The sequence below is a fragment of the Rattus norvegicus genome, chromosome 4 (genome assembly GCF_036323735.1).
Source record: "Rattus norvegicus strain BN/NHsdMcwi chromosome 4, GRCr8, whole genome shotgun sequence".
Classification (NCBI taxonomy): Eukaryota; Metazoa; Chordata; class Mammalia; order Rodentia; family Muridae; genus Rattus; species Rattus norvegicus.
Window position 1 is genome coordinate 41452989 of NC_086022.1, and position 23522 is coordinate 41476510.

The window sequence follows — 23522 nt, forward strand, 5'->3', positions numbered from 1 at the left end:
CACCAACTTTGCTGTAGCTTATTTATTTATTTATTTATTTATTTATTTATTTATTTATTGATTGATTGATGTGTATGGCCTCTCATAATGTAACATTTTATTTGTATTTTGATCCTGTCCTTGTGAATTGCATGTTATCATTTCAAAGTACAAGAAACAGTTTCAAATTCACAGGTAATATATTCCATTCCAACATTGAAAGTGAAGTCAAAGGTACGACGTAACATTAAAATAGAAAGTATTAATATTATAGCAGAGAATAACAATTTTTATTGGCAATTCTTAGAACTACCAACCATTTTTGCTTTATATGAAGAAGTAATTTCAATTTTTAGTATCTGTACGATATGTAAATAGGCCATCATGAGAATGGATATAGACCATGAAATTAGACAAGAGATCATGGGAAGGGAATAAGATATGTTGAGGAAGGGGAGGGAGAGCGAAGGGATACATGTGACATAAACAGCAAAGAAGGCCACTGTGGGTGCAAGAGTACAGGAGGCAAGAAGATCCCAGGAAGGACAAGAAGTGTCATAATGAAGCCTAATGTTTTTTATGCTGATATGAAAATCTACAATGTCTTGGTAGCAAATGAGTAAAAAAAAATCTGAAAAATACCAAATGGAAAACACACTACATAAATGCTAGTGAATTTAATCCTAATTTTCCTCTTTGTTGGGCACTAATGACACATTTCTTTGTGGCCATTAGAGAAGCAGCAAGAGCTACCTACTGCTGCTAAACTGAATACAGGGTTTGCACAGGGGTTCATAGGTAGGTGGTCTGAGCATTGTTTACAAAGACAGCACAGTTGTTCCTGGAGCCAGCCGGACTCAGAGGGATGAATAAAATGGTGTGTGCGCTGTTTAATTTCCACAGAGAGCAGCTTAGTTTTCCCTGAAGACAGCATTTGCCAAGGGGCAAGGATCTGAACCTGCAGTTGTTGCTGCAGAATTCACAGGATAAATGAAGCGATTTAAAAGTCTTGAATGTATCGGGCTCTACTACTACAGAGGTCTCATTTCATGTCCTTGTAGGGAGGAAATTGTCCTAGGGGTTTGCCCAAAAGACTACACTAACAGCTTGAGCTGGATCACCTTCCACTCTCTGGGAAGTTTGTGTTGGTTGTTAAAATCCTCATGCACAGAAATGTTATTTACTGTTGGTTATATTGCTTGAGTGGTATTATTTTAAAAACCTGAGTTTAACTAACTTTAATCTAGCATATAAGCAGGTTAATTAGTGACACAAGATTTTACAGGGAGGCATTCATTGACTAATCAACATGTTGTTTTCAGAGCATTTGGAAGTCGACCTTTACAATCAGAGATGTGAGGAAGTTAAAGTTACATACACTTTGACAATGGCATTGAGTGGTTTCAAGTAGTTCCACTGGTGGCTTTCCCTTGAGAATTAAGACAATTCTGTTTCAGATCTACTGAAGATCTTGCGCCCTTTGGTCCGAAAAATGACCCTGTGCATCTCAGAAGCACAGGGAGTTGAAGGACAGGGACATTGTTGCCTTTGTGTTTTGGGAATCAGACAGAAATCACTACCACGCAAGGTGTAGCTTCATGAGGAGAAAGAAAGGCCAATGCCAAGTTTCTCTGCTGCTCGGAAGGCCAGAGCTGAGAGTCACGGAGTTACTTTCCTTTGATGATTTACTATAAACTACAATCTCTGAGCCTTAAAGTTATTAGGGACAGATTTCATTGCTTTGCTGGAGCATTAAACTCTCTTATCCAGACCTGAGACCTAAGCACTTAGATTCTCACAGCTGGGTATCAGATCTTCATATCAAAATCTGCTATGAAACTGCATGTGATCAATGTTTAGCAACAGAAAGAGTAAATGATGGATCTTGGCAGGTGTCCAAGCTCGGCACCCAATTCACATCAAATTATAAAAGATGATGAATGGTCTGATTAAGATTTATTGCTTTTATTCACCTTGATTGCTTATTGTTTCCTAAGCATTTCTTCCAGAATGGGCTAATTAGCATACCTCAGGGCTCCAAACAGAACAGAATACAGGAAATTATCTGTGGAAATCAGTAGCGTGGATACTGTCTCTTTTCAAGAGGGCACTAGACAGCCTGTGAAAACAGCTGTTGCCCATGCACCGGGTGGAGCAAATGTCACTTGGCTCCACGTGAATTTAAATTATTAGGGAAGAATTCCTTCAAAGATTTAACACAACACTCACCCACCTCTTCACAGTACTTTAGGTCAACGGACTTGCCATCACTTCGAACACAGTCCAACATCCTTGTTTTAATGCCGTTCCCACAGACCGCCTTCTCACTTAGCTGACATGTACTCCAGTCTGAATGAAAAGGACCCATCAGAACAGAAGGCGATGCACGTAATAGACTTCAGATGGAACTCTGATGACCTGGATCCCATACCTAATTCACGACTGCTTCCTAAGCCCCTCAATCAATCATCCCACATGCAGAGCATATGGGCCCCAGATTTGAACATATTACGAGTCAAATGGAATTGCTGCGGTTGCACATAGTGGTGGGGATTATTTTGTGAGCCAGATGTCTACTTGACGATCTTGACAGCCAGCTCCTTAGAGATATTGTAAAAACGGCTTGGCGTATAGATCAATACCATTTCAAAACTTTTTTTCTTAAGAAAAACAGAAATAAAAATTTACTATTATGCATTTTTTATTTCAAAGGAAATAAAACAAAGGAAACATTTTAACGGATGGTACTCTATGTAGTTATTTAACACTATGTAATTCATTCACATAAGTAAGATTCTTCAAAAAATGCAAACTCATTTATTTCATAAATAACTTCAGCATATTTATTAAATTCTCTTATTTTGTATATTTCCCCTCCCCCCAAAAAAATTTCCTCCATCTTTCTCCAGGTACAACGCACCCGAGAGAACTTTGATTTCCTTTGTGGCATCAAAGCCAACTGCAGAGAAAACTAAGAGACAAAAGCTAATGTGACTTCTATGTGCCTTTCTTCATTTTCTTGAGCTCATTTCAACATAAAAATTACTAGGGGAAAAATGCAAGTTACCTTCAATGTTGTATCAAACCATATGAACCAATAAAATATTTTATGCATATGTTTTGATGATACCAAATGAAATCTAAGAAACAAATGCAGTTTATTGTAAGTCTATTTTTCTGATATTTATTTTTAAGATTATGGACACTTTGCATCATGTTAATGTTGTTCACAAATGTTCCTGTGTCCCAGAAGTTATTGATGTAGGTGTAACAACCACATATCTGATAAAAAAGAAAATATTTTCCATAATCCCCAAATAGGAGGAGGCTTTAAAAAGGACTATCTGGAATCTTTATCACATAACTTCAAGAATTGAGATTTTGCAATAGTTTATTCTTTCTATTTTGATGTTTTCTAAAAAATAAAAACAACAGATAACTACTTCTGTCATGTAATACTGGTTATCTAGTGTAAGCTGTGGCTCTAAGTGGCACACCGGTGGAGCTGGCCTAGGTTGAGAATGTCTGGAACTGAAGCCTCAGACCATGTGAAGACCATGATGAAGTGCTTTACCTGTGACATTATAGTCATAGCGGTAGCAGTTTTTGTTCAGGTTACAGGGCTCTTTCTCCACAGCATCAGGGCACGCTCTTCCTTCATCAGCGGGCTGTCTGATGGGATCTGCTGACCTTTGCCTCGAACCACTTGGATTGCAAGGCTTACAAAGAACGATAGGGTTTTTCAGAAAGGTAAACTCAGCCATACAACAGTTAGCATGCTTCTGGAGCTGATTCAGACACTTGATTCATTGATCTAATTTAAATAAAGAGCTAACCTCATTATGATTCAGAGTTCAGAGTTCCCGTATGTAAAATGTAGGCATTGACAGAGTCTGATCCTATCCTAGCTAGATGTTTAAATCATTACCTCACGCCTATAGAAACACATTCATTTGAGCATTTTTAGTAACATAGAATGTTAACCACTTATGCTATAATGATAAATATATATTTGAATGTATATATGTGTATGCATGCTTGTGTGTGAATATAAATTGTCTTAAACCATTTAAATAAATAATAAGGTATCAGTGACTTTAATGCATATCCTCATATAAACAATTTAGCATCTATACAGTGACTGGCTATTATCATATTGATACATCTTTCTGAAAATCTTTGGCCTCTAAGGATAGAAAGGGACAAACAATTTTGGATTTCTTAGGCCTAAAATAGTTATTGCCTTGTCCTTTGCTCTCGATGTATGTTAGTCACACCACTGAAGGAATATTTACTGTATTGAGAGAATGCAAATTATATAAAGGTCTTGTTAATGTCCAGAGTACATTGAACTACTCCTGTCTTCTATATCTGCAATCCTTTGAACTTAACAGTTCTTTGCATGCAATAAATGTTTCATTTTTCTAAAACTGATGTCCTGGGTGATGAATCAAGAATGAATTCATGAAGAATAAAAGGCACACCTTGTCAACTAGTTGAGTTTTAGTCTCAATCCAAAATTTCTATTGGAAAATGCTCAAGTAAACAAAATATTTTTCACAAACTTTTTCTTGTTACACATGGTAGGACTTAATATTTTTCAAAGATGGCTTCTTATGGATATCCAAACTGAACCCAGATGGGCACATTTCCTGTTTGGTGGTTCCTGGTATTGAAATCTGTGTTAAGGAATTTAAGAAGGAGCCAAATTCAACAGCCCCTGTTTTATAATAGCTGAATATTCTTTTAACAGAATCTCTGATGACAAGAATTCCATCATTGTAAACTGTAGAATGTAGTTCAGCTGCAGAATTAAAACAAAAAGTTATTTCAGACCTTTATGAAGGGTGCCTTCTCCCTTCTTTTAACATCTGCTCAAGTGATATATTGGTCCTATTTTGCTTCTGGGTATTCATTTAGTTGCCACTTAACATTTTAACAGTGTTAACACAGAGCTTAAGAAAATAAAAAGCAATTCTCCTTGGAAAACACAGACTCTAAACTTGCCTGAAGTTGTACTTTATTTAATGTCTTAACATTAGACAAATCTTCCCAATTTTTTTTTATCACGTTGCTTTTCACCGTTTTGCAGGATTAAGCTAACTGTGCTGGACAGCTTTACTTCAACTTGACACAGGCTAGACAGTCATCTGAGAGGAGGGAACCTCCATTGAGGAAATGCCTCTGTAAGACTGGGCTGTAGGCAAGCTTGTAGAGTTTTTCTTAATTGGTGACTAATGGGAGGTGGACCCAGCCCATTTTTGTGGGTTCTTCCCTGGGCTGCTGATCTTGTGTTTGGTAAGAAAGCAGGATGAACAAGTCAGAGGGGCATGCCAGTAAGCAGCATTCCTCCATGGTCTTGCCCCTCGTGAGTTCCTACCCTCACTGTTTTTGATGACGAACTGGTATATAGAAGTGTGAGTATTAGCAAAATAAACCATTTCATTCTCAAGTTGCCTTTGGTCATGGTGTTTCAGAACAACAATAGTAACCTTAACTAAGAAACTAACTTTTCCACATACTTTTTCAAGAGATTCTCTTCCTCTAGATGGGTGCTAGGGTGCTCAGTGTTGTTGAAATCTAGAATTCTGCTTGATTTTGAACTCATCTGGATTTCTAGGAGTGAAAAAGCACTGACTATGTGTGATTGACAGGTTGTGATGGTTATTCTTTGTTGTCCATGTTCCTACATCTAGAATTAACTAAAATCCAAATGGCTGAGCATACCTGTGATGCATTTTCTTTTCTTAATTAAATCATTTGAAGTAGGAAGACACTGTTCTAATCTTGATCTTTGGAGTGGGAAGATACTCATTTAATATAGATCTCTTGAGGTAAGAAAATACACCTTTTGCTGGGAGAATATATAAAGAACCTAGAAGGCAACTCTCTGCCTGCTTGTTCCTTCTGTTACTAGCAATTCCACCCTTTCCTTGGCATTATAGCCTACACTGGGATTCTGGCATATACTAAATGAAGTTGAAACATTCAGCCTCTTGAACTGAACAGCTACTGGAATTTTGGATTTTCAGTTGACAGCCATTTTTGGACTAGCTGGACCATAGCCTGTAAGCCATTCTAATACCCCTCCCACCTCCAGTCTCTATACACTACATTCCTCTACCGCAGCTGTTCTCAACCTTCCTAATTCTGTAATCCTTTAATACAATTCTTCATGCTATGGTGACCTGCAAGTATAAATTTATTTCTCTTGTATGTTATAACTGTAATTTTGTTATTGTTATGAATCATCATTTAAATATCTGATATGTGATATCCAAAGAAATTATACTATCAGGTAGAGAACTATTGCTCTAGAGAATCCTGTCTACTACATGGATAAGCTTTTTTTTGTAACAGAAATGGCAATAGCCACCCTCTTCTATGAGACAGGAACTAATGAGGAGTGCTTTGAGGAGATGCTCAGGGAAGGTATAGCTTTGGAACATGATCTTTTCTTCTTATGGAAAAAATGGATTCTGTAGGACGAAATGAATATTCACAGACTCTGTTACAAAGCGATTCTATTATAAACAGAGGCTGCTGAAGTGAGGTTGCTTCTATACTCACCAATGGGGATACTAATAGCCGGTTCACTGAATGGAAACTATGATCATTTGGTTTCTGTTTTTAAATGTCCACACATGACCATCTTAGAAGAATACCTGAGGACCCACCATGTGTAACTGTCTTCCTCCTCATAGTCTTACTCAAGAATGTTTTCTTTTTCGTGTCAATACTCCTGCTGCAACATTTCCTTGTGTGAAAAAGTGTTCTTAGCATTTACATAAACAGATTCTACAGCAGTCAAGGGATATCAACCTGACATCATTAAAGTACTTTCACTAGAGTTTCATTCTTTCCTTATTTTAACTAAAGAGAATCATTATGACCACTGCAGTTTTAAAGATGCTGTATGATCTCTGAGGTCTGCTGAGGGAATCATATGCTGGTTTAGAAGCATAGTTGAGAAGGAGTAAACAGTTTGCAAGAACTCAAGCTGTTGTAGAAACATTGCTGAATTTACATGGCTTACCCATACAAGGAAGTGGCCAAAGAAGCACACTTTTGCTTTGTGTACATGGCTCACAAACATTAAGCAAACTCCATTTTATCCAAATAGTCTATAATCTCACCAAAGAACACTGGGTCCATGGCCCCCACTCGGATATCACACAGTCCTCAGGGCATGGTAGTTTACATTCTCTAGAGCCCAGGGGCATATCCTCTGGGTCACACAGGTAGTCTTCCACATGTTCAGAAGGGCCATCTGCTGTATTCTGCATGCACCTAAGAGAAAATATGCACATCAGCAAAGGAACTAGGCCAAGTAAAATTACTGCCAACAAACAAGATGATGGTTCTCATTAAGCTATCATCTGATGAACAACATTCTCCCAATGGGAAGAGTTACAAGAAACTATGCCTCCCTACATATAGTTAGTATTTTTCCTAAGATTAAAAGAAGAACCTATATTCACATGACTAGTCATAATATTTTAATTGGATAGCTTCAGTGCATTGGTAAATGCTATCTTGTTTCTGTGAAAGGTTAAGCAACCTTTCCACCCAATGAAAATTGGTCCAAAGAGGTTCTCAGAGGAGATGCAGTTGATGATAGATGATGGAGTCTGAGGGACGGTATGATATCAATGTAAAATGTTTCATAAGGGGGTTTCCAAGATAAGGCATTTATCAGTTTGCTTTGTCTTTTAAAAAGTAATTTTAGCTGCCAGCAAGTTGACTCAGTGAGTAAAGGCATTTGCAATCAAACCTGGTGACCTGATTTCAATCCTTAAAACTCTCATGATAGAAAAGAAAGAACTAATTCCTGTACATTGTTCTCTGAACACATGGCCACTGCAATGTTTAAACATATATAGACACAGACACACAGACACACAGACACAAAGATACCTCCCCACATGCACACACAAACAAACAGACACACACACACATACATACAACTTCTCTAATTGTGGCTATTTGGATCCTATATCAGTTTTTTCCTAATTGTTAGGATTTTTTATATTAAGACAAATTTAAACCTTTGTTCATACTATTCCATTATGAACAGTCAAGAAATCCTCTTGAGAAGCTAATTAATGTGGCTTCACTTTACTGTAGTTAATAATCTCTCTGTGAACTTTAGTAGTAGAAGAGAAAACCTTGATCCTTAATTTATAATGTAGGAAAGGTCACTCAAATTAATGTGTCTTGTAAGAGAGTTGCCTATGGGAAGATGAAAAGGAAGATATATATATATATATATATATATATATATATATATATATATATATGTCTTTTCTCATAAATTTACAATGAGGAAGGACATTGTGTCTCTAAAACTATACTATAAAGAATCAATTTTTATAAGGATATCAAATTTAAAAATAAATATTTCTGCCAAGTGAGACACATCAAAAGACTGGAAAGCTGTCATTAGTTGTATATTGATTGAGTATGCAGTTTAGAAAAATATATAAATACTGAATTCTGTAATGTTCTTAAAAATCATTTCATAAAAATGAATCAGTAGATATTTGGTGATTTGAATGTTGAAAAATTATATTACAAATTGCTTTCAAAAGGTTTTAATTACATAGTGAAATATCCTATTTTCAGAAGCATTTAAATTGTTCTTCTGACAGTTGCCTGACGAATACATGGATGGACCAGTATTTCTCTATTCAAAATGTAGAATTGATCACATTCTTAGCAGATACTGATGCAGTACAAGGATTAACTTATAAAATTGCCTATTGATCCAAGTTAAGAATAGATGTCCAATACCTTATTAGGTAGCTATGTACATATAACTATGAGAAAAATCTTTCTTAATTCTGTACTTTATAAATAACTCAAAAATAAAAGTAAATAATAAGTCTCAAATCTCGTGCTTGGGAGTAACTTCTTTTTAACAGACTTTATTTATTCTAAAACAGATTATTATTTTAAATGTACTTTCATTTCATAAAATGGGAAGAAACTCTACCGATCAGGATGTGCATGTGTTTTACTTGACTTTAACAATAGTTTTTGCACCTAGAATCCAGAATAAATATTTGGATCAAGCTGATACCAAAATAAACAGGTTTTGAATTTGTTTTCTTCACAGCCTTGGTCTTTCTATGTTTCTAAAGAGCAAGAGTACTTTTTTTTTTTTTTTTGAGAAGACTGAAGTACATTAGAAGCACAGAGGACAGGGCCACTTGGAGGTGAAGAGGTGACAGACTCAAGGCAGGTACGTGAATAAAAGGTGGACTATCTGTGTGGAAACAACAGCTGCAGTAACCACAAGTAAAAACGCCTCTTTTTATTTTTATTGTCATCCTATGCATAAAGTTTATACAAACAATCATGTCATCCACAGCTTGACCTTTTCTTGGCCTAGCCCCCTTGAGTCCCAAGCTTGATTCTTAGCCCTAGGAGAAGCAGAGAAAATAGAAAGAAGGAAACAAAAAAAAGGGAAGAAGGGAGAGGAGGAGGAGGAAGGAGAAAGATGGCAGGAGGGAAGGAGTGGGGGAGGAAGGAATTCCTATTAGGAAGAAGCACGTCTACCAGCCACTTTCCTACGTGCCATTCCATCCATTGAGGAGGACTGAAAACAGGTAAATGCAAAGCTGTTCGTTTATGGATGTATCTCTTCTGAAATGTCAGTTCACATGTGTATGGAGGCAGGGCATACTGACCCTAATTAGCAGGGGATAGAGTTTGAGACGCGGACCACTCAATCAGGAACAAACAGGCACATCATTACATGATCCTAGTTCACGATCAATACTGACCCCTCTCTCTATTGCATCAGCCTCAATAAGTTGCTTTGTTTCAAGTGTGTTTGGCAATGTTGAGGATAACTGCTTACAAATCAAAAAGAAGCACGTACACCAATAGTTGAAGAAAAGGTTCACCAACAGCTGAAGAAAAGGTACACCAACAGTTGAAGAAAAGGTACACCAATAGTTGAAGAAAAGGTACAACGCACATTCCTTTATTAAAATTTTCACTAACAAAACCAGCAACTGAATGAAGCAAATTCTTCACATAAGGAAATGAATTTTAAATTTGGAGGGGAAAATTTTAATTTGGAGGTGTGTGTGTGTGAAGTGTAAAGAGGCATTATTGTTTCCCCTTTCCATTTTTCTTACACTCATTGTCTTTGTTCCCGCCTTCATCTTTATTCTACCTTCATTATGACCCATAGGAATTGCAAATGGAGCCCTCAGATGGATATCTGAGGCAAACAGAAAATGTTTTGTTTTTTGTTTTTTATTGGAAACAAGGTTACATGTATTTTATATGAGTTTTGTGATATTAATATTAATAAAAAATTTTTATACTGAGATAGATCAGGAAATACTATTACATAGTTCTAAAATTCACGATAAGCTAAGTTTTAGGTGAGAGTGTACTGATGTCAAGTTCTGCATTTATTATTATTGTGTTTTAGCCCCCTTTATGGTATTCTGTGCCTGTGCTGGCCAACAGATTAGCCACATATGGCTGTGGGCAGTTTATAATTATGAATAGTGTGAATGAAGAAATGTATTTAAAACTTTAATCACTTTAAGGTGAAATTGAAATATCTGCACATGACCATAGCTATCCTATCAGGCAGAATAACTCTATTAGAATAAGGGAGAGGCCATAGCTAGCTAGGGGTTCAGGGGAGGCTTCCTGAAGGGGATCAGAGTGTTCAAATGTTATCCAGGTTGACATAAGGGCGCAATATGTCAAAGCAGGGGATTTGAAAATATCTTCGGAAATATATTTGGCTTTTGTTGTAGGGAAGATGTTTCAGTAAGTAAATGGTTTGCCTCAAAAGCATGAAAACATGGGTCCAATCCTTAGTACTTGTGTGTCAAAATTAGTAGGCTGGACAGCACACATCTGTCATCTAGTACTTAGGAGGCAGGGACAGGAGGGTCCCTGGGAATATTTGGCCTGTTTCATGTTCAATGAGAGACCCTAGCTCAAAAAGTAAGGAAAATAAAGAATGAGAAAAAAGTCCAATGTTAATCTGTGGTCTCCAAACACACAGGGATATACACACAAGAAACCTTATATACAGAGAAGCATATTCGACTTTTAACCGGTCACTGAGTTTTAATAACCACACTCATAAAGCTTGATTTCAATGTGCATTTCCAATGGTTTTCCCTGATATGATACAGACTCAGCAGGTTGTGTGTGTGTGTGTGTGTGTGTGTGTGTGTGTGTGTGTGTGTGTATACACTTAGGAATCTTTATTTCTGTCTATATCTGTTTTTTACACATATTCATGCCCAGATATAACAAAAGTTAATGAAAAAAGAGACTGTGGATTTAAAACAAAAAACAAGGGGGGGTACTGGGCTGAGGATCTGGAGGGAGGAAATGAGGAGGCATGTAATTGTAATCATATTATAATCTCAAAAACCAATATGATTTTAAAAATCTATTGTAAAATGAAGTTTTTTGGGTCAGGAACTAGAATACCCAAACTGCTGTTTGCAATGGAAGGTCTTAACTTCCAAGAATCCAGATTCCCTAAAACCAAAACTAATGAGAGTTGTCAGGAGAGCAGAGATGACAGATCCCACGCTGTTACCTGTGGAACGGGGAGATGGGTGCCAGGTTGCTCCTCCATCATTCCACTAGGTCTTACCTTACTTTTCGGGTCTGCACACCCTCTCCACAGTTGTCTCGCATGTCCACGAAGGTCACCTTGCAGACACTCCATGGCTCTGTGACCCATATGTACTGGTTGCAGTCACTGTGGCACGGGACGACCTCATACACCTGAAACACACACCTGGTGATCTCAGGCCGTGGAATGAGACTAGGGAAGGGTGGATGGAGGATTCTCTATCACCACAAACATCATTCCCCTCGTCTGCTTCCATTTCTCCCCCTTATTGTTTGCACACTCAAGTAGGAAGAAAGATAGCATCTTGAGAAGTCTGGTCAAGAAGAGGAAGGTGGGCTGAGCTGCCTTCTGTCTGCTTTTACAGTGAATCTTCTAACCCACTGGGCCCGAACCAAAACATATTTTCCTAAACTGACCTTTAGCACACCAAATTATAAGCTTTTGGGCTATTTGGTTCAAAGTTTTATGCCTCTTGAGTTCTTAGCGCAGGGCACTCATGTGCTAGACACTTAGTCAAGATTTATCAAATGAATGAATGAGAGGAATACTATAAAGAACACTATACACGTATCTGTTTTCCAGACAAATATTAGACAGTTTTACATATAAATGTGTATAGTTGTAAGAATTAGCATTTTTCATGCAAGAAACTGAAATGATGAGTACATGGAAATAAGCCTATCTTGAATCTAATCCTCAATCCCTTGAGGTAAGGAACCAAGGTCCTGAATTAGCTTTACACGATATATAGTCCCAGACACAGCTGTCACCATCAAGGCCTGACAACACAGCCAGCTATCTGCGGTTACTGTACACAAAGCTTTCAGTCCCAAAGGCAGTATTGTGTGTTCGCTTCAGGAATTCTAGAACAATGAAGCCACTGTGCAGTTTTCTCAATGAGGAAAATAAGCAGAAAAAGAAATTAAATAGACCACAATCTACTACAACCAAGAATATAACCAGGAAAGGAAAATACTTTAAATCAATTCTGGGAATCAGATTTAAGCAGTCATTTGGAGCTATCCTTTTGCACACTTGGAGGATGAAAAAACAAAATTAGAGTAAATCATATGTGATGTCGGAATAATGCTGTAGCTAATGATACGACCAGTATATCCCCATTAGGGAGATGTGTTAAAACAGGACTATCACCAACCAAATGGCTAAACACCACCACACCAGTCCCAGGGAATAGAAGAATCAAATTGAAGGGGCCCTGCTTCTATTTCTAACCCTTTGAGAGATAGATGGTCATTCCCCATTGTTAGGGGATAAATGCAAAGTATTTCATAGACAATTCCAACATCTCCAAATATCCATTTTCAGTGCACCGTACTGCTCTCCTTCAAGCATAAATAAAGGGTACCATTGCCTCATTAAAGTGCTGTAGGTGAAGGCTAGTCACCTCACTCTCTTTCCTCAGGCCCTATCAATTAAGAAACCATAGTAACTATACTGGGAAATAAAAAGAAAATAGGCAGAAGAAAACCTAGTGGAGAAAATAATAATTTTTTAAAAAATAGAACTCTGAAGATGTGGAAGATAAGCACGCTCACCTGCGCCTGGAGTGGTGTTTGGCGGGAACAGAGTAAAGGGCAAGAAACAGAGAAATATAAAAACATTAGTTATTTTGACAAGAGCTTATAGTGTACATTTCAGTTATAAGGACTTTTATTTAAAACATTAATTTAGTAAAAGGTTAGGATGTATTTCTTAGGTTTTAGGAAGGGCAAACCAACCATTTCTCTTGACTTTCACGTAAGACGAGCAGAAAAACATTACACAACCACCGGAATGATTGCATGTGTGCGATGACAAGACTTCAAACCCCGAGTGGATCTCAGAGCCCCTGGCACTGCAAACTGAACTGTGATTGCAACTATCTCATGAGTCATTGGAAACACGGACTGCTGTCTATAAACTGTCCCACCTACAGTTCCATATGTCCACCACTCTGCTTTAATCCATTCATATACTTTTAGTGAGATAAGGACCTGAGGGCTTAACTTCAGCGAGGAAACGTTTTCAGAGACGATTTTCAACTCAACGAACTGCTATATTTTTTACCAAGGTATTTTAATTAAAGTAAAAATCTGCATGGTGTACAACTTATAAACAATAACACGGTACTTTGAATATTTTAATTTCTTGAGTATTTTACTCCCTCTTCATAAGTTTTATGTAAAACATTTTGCTCAAAATTTGATGCCTAACTACCTGTTTTTTTCCTTGATTTACCTTTGACTTTTCAGTTATTACTGTTTTGATACACCCCCAATGAATTGAAAACCAATACATTAGTGTGCTTATGAAATTCTGTCTTGATTTTCTGGGAGATGTAACATTGAAAGGAAAGGATACAGTACAGGCAGCTTAGTACAGGGTCATGTGTCTTTGGAAACAAAAGTGATCAGGCAAATGTGACATGTTTTAATTGCACAGTGACTGGTTAGACACACACACGCACACATGCGGCATATTGAATATATGTACACTTCCTCTTTAATAGGACCATGGGTTGTAGTTTATGAATATTAAATTTGTTATTGGAAATTCAAGATTTCCAGACTTGTAGACAAGCATTCTCGTCATCCTAGGTATGCTACTCCCGTTATTATGTTTCATGTTCACCTGATTACATCTTTGCAAGTGAATTTCTTCTTCGGAAATGAATGCTTGCAGTTTATGAATACAAAATGCCCAACTGCCAGGAGATGGCGATAGAAGAGTATATTATTCTCTCCACACTGGCTAAATGTCTACTTTAGTAGAAGACCAGACAGCGTACTTTCCATGTAATTTAATTCTTCACTGTCCTCATATTTACTTACTTAAAAGTTTCCTTTTTATATGATATGATTCTGTTGTTCTCAACAATCGTAGCCTAATCAGGAGGAAACTGCTGATAACCACATGACTAGAGGTTAAAGTGAGAGGCTATGTTCACATGAAACAGCTTTGCATATTTAAATACTCGGCTCATTGGATCATGGCTCAAATTCAAAGTATAACATCTGCACACACTCTGGAAAATCCATTCTTTGCTAATTTACATGCCGATCAGCTGTGATAACAATTGTCTGTCCTGTTACACTTAAGTTAATCACAATTCTGTCATTAGCCATTTTATCCTTTATCTCCAGCAGAATACAAATAACAACCACTGACAGCAGTCAGTGAAGTATGCATGTGAGCTCTAACACATAACACAGCTCCAATGTTACAGAAGGCAATGACTGAATTGCTAGCATACATATACATATACATATACATATACACATACACATACACACACACACACACATATATATATGAACTTTGAGACATCCTTTACACTTCTTATTTTATACTAACTAGATAGAAATGAATAAAATAACACCCCCTCTTTTTTAGAGCATATTCATGTCATTTCTTTGTTTTTCCCTTGAGTACTTGGTTATTGAGATCGTTCTATGAGTCTAGGGAAACTGACTCACACAGCACTGATTTCATCACAGTAGTTAGACCCAGTTGTACAGCAGATTAATGCCTTGACATTGCACACGACTTAGCTGTCATTTCACCGGCATGGGACTGTATTCTATCTGGATGCACGCAGAATCCTGAATGCCCAGAACATCCAGAGATAGTATGCATAATTTGCGATTTTGCATTTTATTGCGATTTACTCAGGTCTTAGGAAAATAGAATCCATCACATTTCTTTTTCAGGAGCTCTTATTGAATTCTGTGCATTTTTTGAGAAATAACAGAATAAAACATCCTTGGATATCAGAGCAAAATCTTACTTAGTGCATTTGATGTTAGTAACAATACCTGGTTGACATGGTCTAGTTTGGGGCAAGGCCTTCCTCCGTTATAAGGCTTTTCCCGCAGCCACTTGGACCGGACCTTCACACCGCTGCCACAGGACTTACTGCAGCGGGACCAGTTAGACCATTCACTGAGCTTGCAGTCGGAGGGGCAGGGGATGATGCAGGCTTCTTCTATGTAACCTGAGCAGAGGAAATGAAACAGGCAGCGAGTTTGCTACAAGTCACTCTCCGACTCCCTCGCACCATTCCAGCTCATTTAGAAGGTCCACAGGAGCATGCGAACACAGAGATGTCTGTGTCCTTAGGGACTCAAATTAAATTCTGCAGGAAAATGACACCTCTATACGGGGACGGTGTTAAAATAACCGCTAAGTAGCTGCCATGATCTGCTTAGGATTCATGCCCACAGTGTCTCAATGTCTCTGCTTAGCGACAGCTCTTGTTTAATTGACAGTAGCCTGTCGGGGCTAACCATCCCAGTCTCAAACTTGCCAGAATGCAGTTAAAAATCTAACACAGATTTGCGTGACACTTTATGTGTGAATGCCACACAGAGGCGGGATATGAGTCCTCGCAGCATTCTTCCTCGAGAAAAGTCAGTTCTTCTCAATAAACATTCAAACAAATCCATTTAAATTGGCACCTTTCCTCCTGCTTCCTTGAAAATCAGTTCTGAAGAGGGAAATTGAAGGGTGTTATGTAAGCAACACCTCATGTCTCCATGGTGCTGTAACTATTAAAATCACACCTCATCTTGGGTCCATTTGATCCTCTTGGAATTATAAATGTGTTATTAGGCAGAAACAAATGCAGAGAGAGAACAGACAAGTCTAAAAGCACAGGGAAAGGGATGGTGCCTTCTCATTCCATCAGCTCATGTGCTAAATGAGTAGTGAATGGTTTGATTTGGGAAGTAGGAAAATTTTGCTTTGATTGGTTCTTCCCTATTAACTTAATATTTCATGATATCAAATTATCCCTAGATGAAAATGCAAAACTACTCTAGTCAGAGGCTTTCCTCTTTCCGTACTACTTATGTTAGAAAGAAGTCAATAACAGTCTCATTTTTTTTTATCAGTGGCACAGACTTTAATATGTAAGTGACTATCATTCTACAGTCTATGAAGGGACAGATAGATTGTAACCCTTTTGAGTTAAAAACACCATATAACATAAAATCAGCTCATGATTCGAAATTTTTGTATATTTGCTAAGTTGTACAGTGTGGTTACCGTAATCTAAATTGTAGAATTTTAGATCAATTTTTAACAAGCTCCTCTTCTGAAACTGTCCATATTATTATCAGTCAGTATACATTTTTCACCTCCTCTTTAATTGCCAGCTATGCATTTACTATGGGACTCAGTTGTCATTTAACTGATACTTCATATAAATGATACCAATGAACCATTATGTGTTTTGTTATTTTTCTCAGCTTCATTTAGTTTGATATTTCGAGCAGTACTTCATTCTTTAAGGTTGAATAGTATTCCATCCCATGGATATACCACACTTGTTTAGCCATTCATCAGTTAACTAACACGTGTTTGTCTTTACACTCTATCATCAATGCCTTCAACATTTGCATGCAAGTGTATGTGAACAAGAGTTTTTATTTTTATTTTCAGATATATGCCTAGGAGTGGGATAGTCCTTTCATATGGGAATTCTATGTACTGTATTTAACTTCTCAAGGAAATAGCCTTCTTACCAAAAGCAACTGTGCTATTTTACATTCTGCAGCAGTATGTGAATGGTCTAACTTCTCTGAATCCTTGCTGGACTTGTCAGTGTTCATCTTTTTAAATTAGTGCCTTGATAAAGTCTACTTTTTATTTTAATATTGCTCCGTGTTTTGGTTTCCTGTTTAGGAAAGTATTGTATAATTCAAAATCACAAAAGTTTATATTATTTTTCTCTGAGAGTGCCATAATTTTTAACTTTGGCTTTGGTTATATGTTGCTTATGATTAGAGGACCCAACCTCATGTCTTGCATGCAGTCGCTGACATCACCCAGAACGCCATGGAGTGACATGGCGTCAGCCATCAGCTTTCTGAGCCATCCTGGTCCCATTTCTTGGAAGCTTCTGCCCCTAGGGAAGCCTTATTTCTGAATCTGTGTTTTCATTCCATTTATCTCTATCTCTCTTCTTAGCAGTCCCACTCTGACTTGACACGTTTAGAGAAAAATTTGAAATCAAAAAGCATGAATATTTCAATTTTATTCTTTCTCAATATAGATTTGGTTATTTTTGAATCACTTATAATATCATATGAATTTTAATATAGGTCTTCATTTTCTACAATTAAAGGCATTTGGGATTCCAATGGGAATCACTTCAAGTGTGTTCAGCTTTAGCTTCTTATCCTGGTAACAGTCCAGGTAATTGGAATTTCTTTCCATTTATTTGGGTCTGTAATTTCTTTTAATGACTCTGTTTGGTGTTTGTGTAGTCTTCAGGTCTTAAATTAATTTTGTTAATTTATTTATATTTTATTAGTATACCTTAAATAGGTTTTAAAGTGAGCAATAATTATTGATTATCTTCAAACACAAGGAAATCAAATAATCTTTAAATGAAAATGTCATGTTTAGTATGTTACCTTGTTTCCAAATTGTGTTAGGTTGAAGAAATACTAAAATGCTGCCCATATTTTGTATAATACTTTCAAACATTACCTCATACATTGTTTAGGACTTTTCAAAAGTATAGTCTTCCACTACAGACCTTCTGAAAAGGAGTCTGGTTTTTTAAGAGTTGTGTTCATTCACCTCTCCTTTTGTTTAAACTAAAAATATTATTGAAATAGTGATAGATGTATATATAACTTGAAGAAGTCAGATGCAGAATTTCCTTGCATACTTTTCCCAGTTGCTATAGTGTAATTAGAATGCGCTTCCTGATGATATGTTGACACTGCTGCATTCCCCCGAGCTTCTGAGCTTCCTCAGGTTTCCTCAGGTGTGTGTGCACTCACCGTGTCTACCACTGACACAAGGTACGTTGTGGTCAGGCCCTGGTAAAGCCAATAAAGTCTGGAGGAGGGACAGAGTTGTAGCATGCCTTTCTGTACCTGAGTGTTCATATGTTGTTAGGAGTACCCATGTACTTACATTCTCTTATCAAATACCAGCTACACAACATTTTATATTTGTGCAAGTTCATCAAAGACATTTATGAAACTGAGAGTTAGAGTCCTCATTTGAGTGCCATTCTTAATTGCAGTCTCTGTTAACTAAAATACTATTCTATTTAGCAAAAATGTTGTTTTAATTAGTAAAACTATTATTTTATTTAAAAATATTTAACTATTATTTTATTAATAAAATAGTGCGTGTTTACTATATTGACATCTTACAATGCAGAAATCTTTTACTTTTAAGAATTATGTGACCAGAATCACACAATATTGCAGTTTAGACATAAATTGTCCCCAGAATGTCCTCATGGGTTGAAGTACTGGTTCCGGGTAGTGGAGCCAACTATTCACAAATGATCGTAGTGAGTCAGCTCTAACGTCATCAATGAATCAGTCTAGTGAAGGATTCACAGTGTGAAGTGACAAAAAGTTGGAGCTGGGGTGTAGGTGGTGCATCGAGGGGTGTATTTGCTGTATCTGTCTCTTCGACCCTTTTGGGTTACAATAAGGTGAATACAAAGCCACTCTTCCTTTCTGCCACATTATGTTTAAGGACAGGACAGAAACCAGAAAGATAGCTAAACAGGCACTCACTGTCAGCTCTAAAACCCTTCCTCCTTTGTCCTCATGGATACCTTTTCATAGCAACCAAAGCTAACTAACTCGTAGTGTTTGCTCATTTATAATTGTCTTTTTTACTCCCTATTGCATTGTGAGCCTTCTGCATATTCTATTCGCTTTTGGAGATTAGTTTAAATGATGCATTGTATTTTACCATGGGAATGTGTTATATCTCACTTATTTAGACTATTGGTTGGTTAGCGTGAAGTAGTTTTAAATAGGAAGGTAATATCAATATATTTGCTATGAATTTTTCATAATATGTATTTTGGTCAGTTGTGTATTCACTTTGATGTATGTACTCATAGGAGAGAAACAGATGTAATGGGGCATACATATTGTATTACTTTATTGTAAGTGAAGTATGAAAAAAATTAATAATACAATCATATTCCTCAGAGAATTGAAAATAGTTCTACCTGGAGACCCAGAAATACCACTCTTGGGCATATACCCAAAAGATGCCCTACCATGCCACAGGGGCACGTGTTCCACTATGTTCACAGCAGCCTTATTTGTGATAGCCAGAAGCTGGAAACAACCCAGATGTCCCACAATGGAAGAATGGATACAGAAACTGTGGTTCATTTACACAATGGAATGATACTCAGCTATTAAGAACAAGGACATCCTGAGTTTTTCCATCAAATGGATAGAACTAGAAAATATCATTCTGACTGAGGTAACTCAGACCCAAAAGGACATATGTGGTTTGTACTCACTGATAAGTGGATATTAGCCAAAAACGTACAGAATACCCAGGACACAGTCCACAGAACTGAAGAAGGTTTAACAAAATGAAGGGCCCAAGTGAGGATGCCTGAATCCCACTTGTGGGGGAGAAGAAAACAATAATGGGAAGGGGAGGAGAAGAAGGAAGGGACTTGGGTAGGAGAGGGGACAGGGAGGAGAAAAGGGAACATATCGGTGGGTGGAGAACTGGAGTAAGTCCTGAGGGCCATCAGAAAGAATAGAAACAGGCAACTTCGGAAGGTAGGAGGTGGGGGGACCCTCTAACATGTACCAGAGGTCTGGGAGGTGAAAGATTATCAGGACTCAAAGGTAGAGACTTTAGATGACAGTGGGGATTGTGAACTCATAGTGGCCACCTCTAGTAGAAAGACAGGGTATCAAGTGGAGGGATGAGGTTGCCATTCCACAGTCAAAATCTCTGACCCAGAGTTGTTCCTGTCTGAATGAACTGCAGGGAAAGGAAGTCCAGTGGCAGGTCCAAGTTGGGATGCAGCTTCAAGGCCACAGACAGATGCCTAGCATAACTACCCTCCAAGAGGCCCAACAAGCAGCTGAAAGAATCAGATGCAGATACTTACACCCATGTAATGGACAGAAGCCCTGGACCCCTGCGGTTGGAAAGCTGGAAGAAGCTGAGGAAGAGGGAGATCCTATGCGAAAACCAGCAGTCTCAACTAACCTGGACCCCTGAGATATCTCAAACACTGAGCCACTTACCAGATAGCATATACCAGCTGATATGAGGCCCTCAACACCTATACTGCAGCGTACTGGCTAGTCTGGTCTCAGTGAGCGAAGAAGCACCTAACCCTTGAGAAACTTGAGGCCCCAGGGAGTAGGGAGATCTGGTGGTATGGGGCTAAAGGGTGGGGACTTACTCTTGGAGAAAGGGAAGGAGGTGTGAGATGAGGAACAAAGAACTGAAGGGATACTTAAAAATCCTGTTTACTAAAATTTTAAGTGTAGTTCTTACTTTAATGAGTTGAAGGGATTGACCTTATGTTGATTTTAATTGTGGTTTGAGTGGAAAAAACGAGGCATTGTCAATGTTTTGGGTAGAAACCTTTCAAAGCCTAGATCCTTTGTTCTATAAAGATTTAACATGGTTGTCTTCAGACTAATTCATTTTATGTTACAGAAGAAGGTATAAAAGTTTTATGTCTGATTTTCCAATAGTATATTCCAGAAAACATTTAAAAAAAAACCTCTATTAATCTTTTGAAGGACACAAATTATAAAATAAGATAAAGAGAGAACAACAGCAGCATCTATTTCTCAATCTCTTATTTTTATTTCGCGATGTGTAGCCACATTCAATAATTGCCTGTTGTGTTTCTCTAGCACTATTAAAATCCTTAATGCTGCCAGCGAACTGCCAGATAAGCATTCCCTTGCCTCTTCTACTAAGATCATTTTTGAGGGCAATTAACATCAAACAATCACAGGAGATGGAACATTTCAAGCATTTTAAGGCTAAATAAATTGCTGGAAACTTATTGCAATTTATGGTTTCTGAGGAATGCTAAAGCAAAATAAATGACAATGTTTAGGATGTTAAAACTTTTAGCCATTCAACAGCAATTCTGATACTCAGAAAATCAAGCTGAGACTTCTGATCATATGTTTTGAAGCCTTTATATGTTGTTACTCCTGCTTCAGCTTGAAAAAAAACCTACAAACTACGAGAGGCTTCAAGGGGTGGCCACTGGACAAACTGCCTTTGAGACCTATGCAGTCACCTCATTCATTTGAATTATGATCATGCAGATAAAAGGGCTGTCAACAACCTTCACAATTAGTAAATTATGTTCCTGAAAGGTGCATTGCAGATGATTAAATAATTCATTCTGAAAGCACATAGAACCTATTGGTTAGTATGATTTATAGCTCTGTGAATGAGTCACTCCAGCGCAGTCTCTGAAATGTCTGGATTAGTCATATATATATACACACATATATATGACTATATATGACTGCAACCAAAACCAGGGTAATTTAAGTAGACTTTTATCAGGGAATGAAAAAACCTGAAAATATTATTTTGTAAATTACATATTTAAAACTGGTAATTTGATAAATTATAGAAAATAAAACACTATATCTATCTATCTATCTATCTATCTATCTATCTATCTATCTATCTATCTATACTTCAATATTTCAATGTTCTCCTGAAGCTCAATGAACATTGAGCAATTAGTTATCATAGTGATGCAAGTAGGTAAATATAATGAAATGCCATTTCGATTTAATTTGTTTGCTTTAGATACATTTGTAGGTATAGCTTTCCATATTTACTGTGCCTTACGCACAGTGTGGAAAATTTCAGCATCATCGGAAGAGCTGAAGCGTTTGTTATGTTACTTTTATGCCATGTCTACTCAATAAAGAAAATATCCAGATTTGTTTACGTATATCCATGTACAAACAAAGTAGACATCTATACAGACTCATATAAAGAATTCTATATGTTTCACAGTTGCTATATAACATAATAAGTACTGAACAGTTTTGTAGTTATATAAAAAAGCTCCTATGGGGCAGGGTGATGGCCCAACAGGATGCAGTACTTGCCTCCAAGCTTGAAGACCTAACTTCCAACCCACATGATGGAAAAGAGAACCCACTCTTATGGTTATCCTTTGACCTCCATTCATGTTTAGGTGCGTCTTCCCCTCCACATACACACAGTAAACAAACAAGTAAATAAACACATAAGTTAACATGGATGTCATTCATATTTTCACTAGATATAGCTCATAGACAGTCCATTTGCTCCCTTTCAATGACATTAGAAGCAAGGAGAGTTCAAGGGTTAACAGAAAGAAGATTAAGATTCAAAGGCAGAAAGCACCAGTAGACAGTTTCTGTAGTCTTTGTTTATTATTCAGCAGAGTGAATTGTTCTAGACTGTTGAATTTATTCTAAGCAGTGCAACCTGCTCATCTCAAAAGTAGAAAGCAAATTTGACCATGCAGAGGTCATTAAAGATTACACTGGACATCGTAGCCTGAGGAACTCTGTGGAAGCATTTTAAGAACCTTAATTTTCAAGCAGAGAGATGAGTTGAGGTGTGGTGATATGATCTGCTGGCTACTTTTATGTCAGGCACGTTCTGGAGTCAGCAGAGAAAAAAGAGCCTCAAATGAGAAAATGTCTCTACTAGATCAGGCTGTAAGTAAGTCTGTGAGGCAGTGGCTTTCAACTTTCCCAATGTTGTGAGCTTTTCAGACAGTTCTTCATGTTGGGGTGACCCCACCCATAAAATTATTCTGTGGCTACTTCATAACTGTAATTTTGCTATTATGAATCATAACTTAAACATCTGTGTTTTCCAATGGTCTTAAGTGACACCTGTGTAAACGTTGTTCTACCCTCAAAGCTATCAAGAAATGATGCTGTAGTTTCTTAATTAGTGCTTGATGGAGGAGGGTCCAGCCTATTGTAGGTAGTGCCATCCCTGGGTTGGTGGCATTGGGTTCTATAAAAAAATGCAGACTAGTAAACCATGAGGAACAAGCCAGTATGCAGTACTCCTCCATAGCCTCTAAGTCAGCTCCTGGCTCGGGTCCCTGGGTCCCTGA

The 23522-nt window shown here is 37.5% G+C and overlaps 1 protein-coding gene across 1 annotated transcript in view; it reads right to left on the reverse strand.

Annotated features, from left to right (window-relative positions):
* The window catches only part of Thsd7a (thrombospondin type 1 domain containing 7A), a 438249-nt gene that overhangs the window by 25713 nt on the left and 389014 nt on the right, over positions 1-23522 (reverse strand). The window contains exons 14-19 of the mRNA NM_001191970.2: positions 15424-15602; positions 13165-13170; positions 11627-11760; positions 7116-7269; positions 3554-3698; positions 2213-2328 (exon numbers count right to left, since the gene is read on the reverse strand). Coding sequence (NP_001178899.2) covers positions 2213-2328; positions 3554-3698; positions 7116-7269; positions 11627-11760; positions 13165-13170; positions 15424-15602 — 734 coding nt within the window. The remainder of the gene's footprint in view (positions 1-2212; positions 2329-3553; positions 3699-7115; positions 7270-11626; positions 11761-13164; positions 13171-15423; positions 15603-23522) is intronic.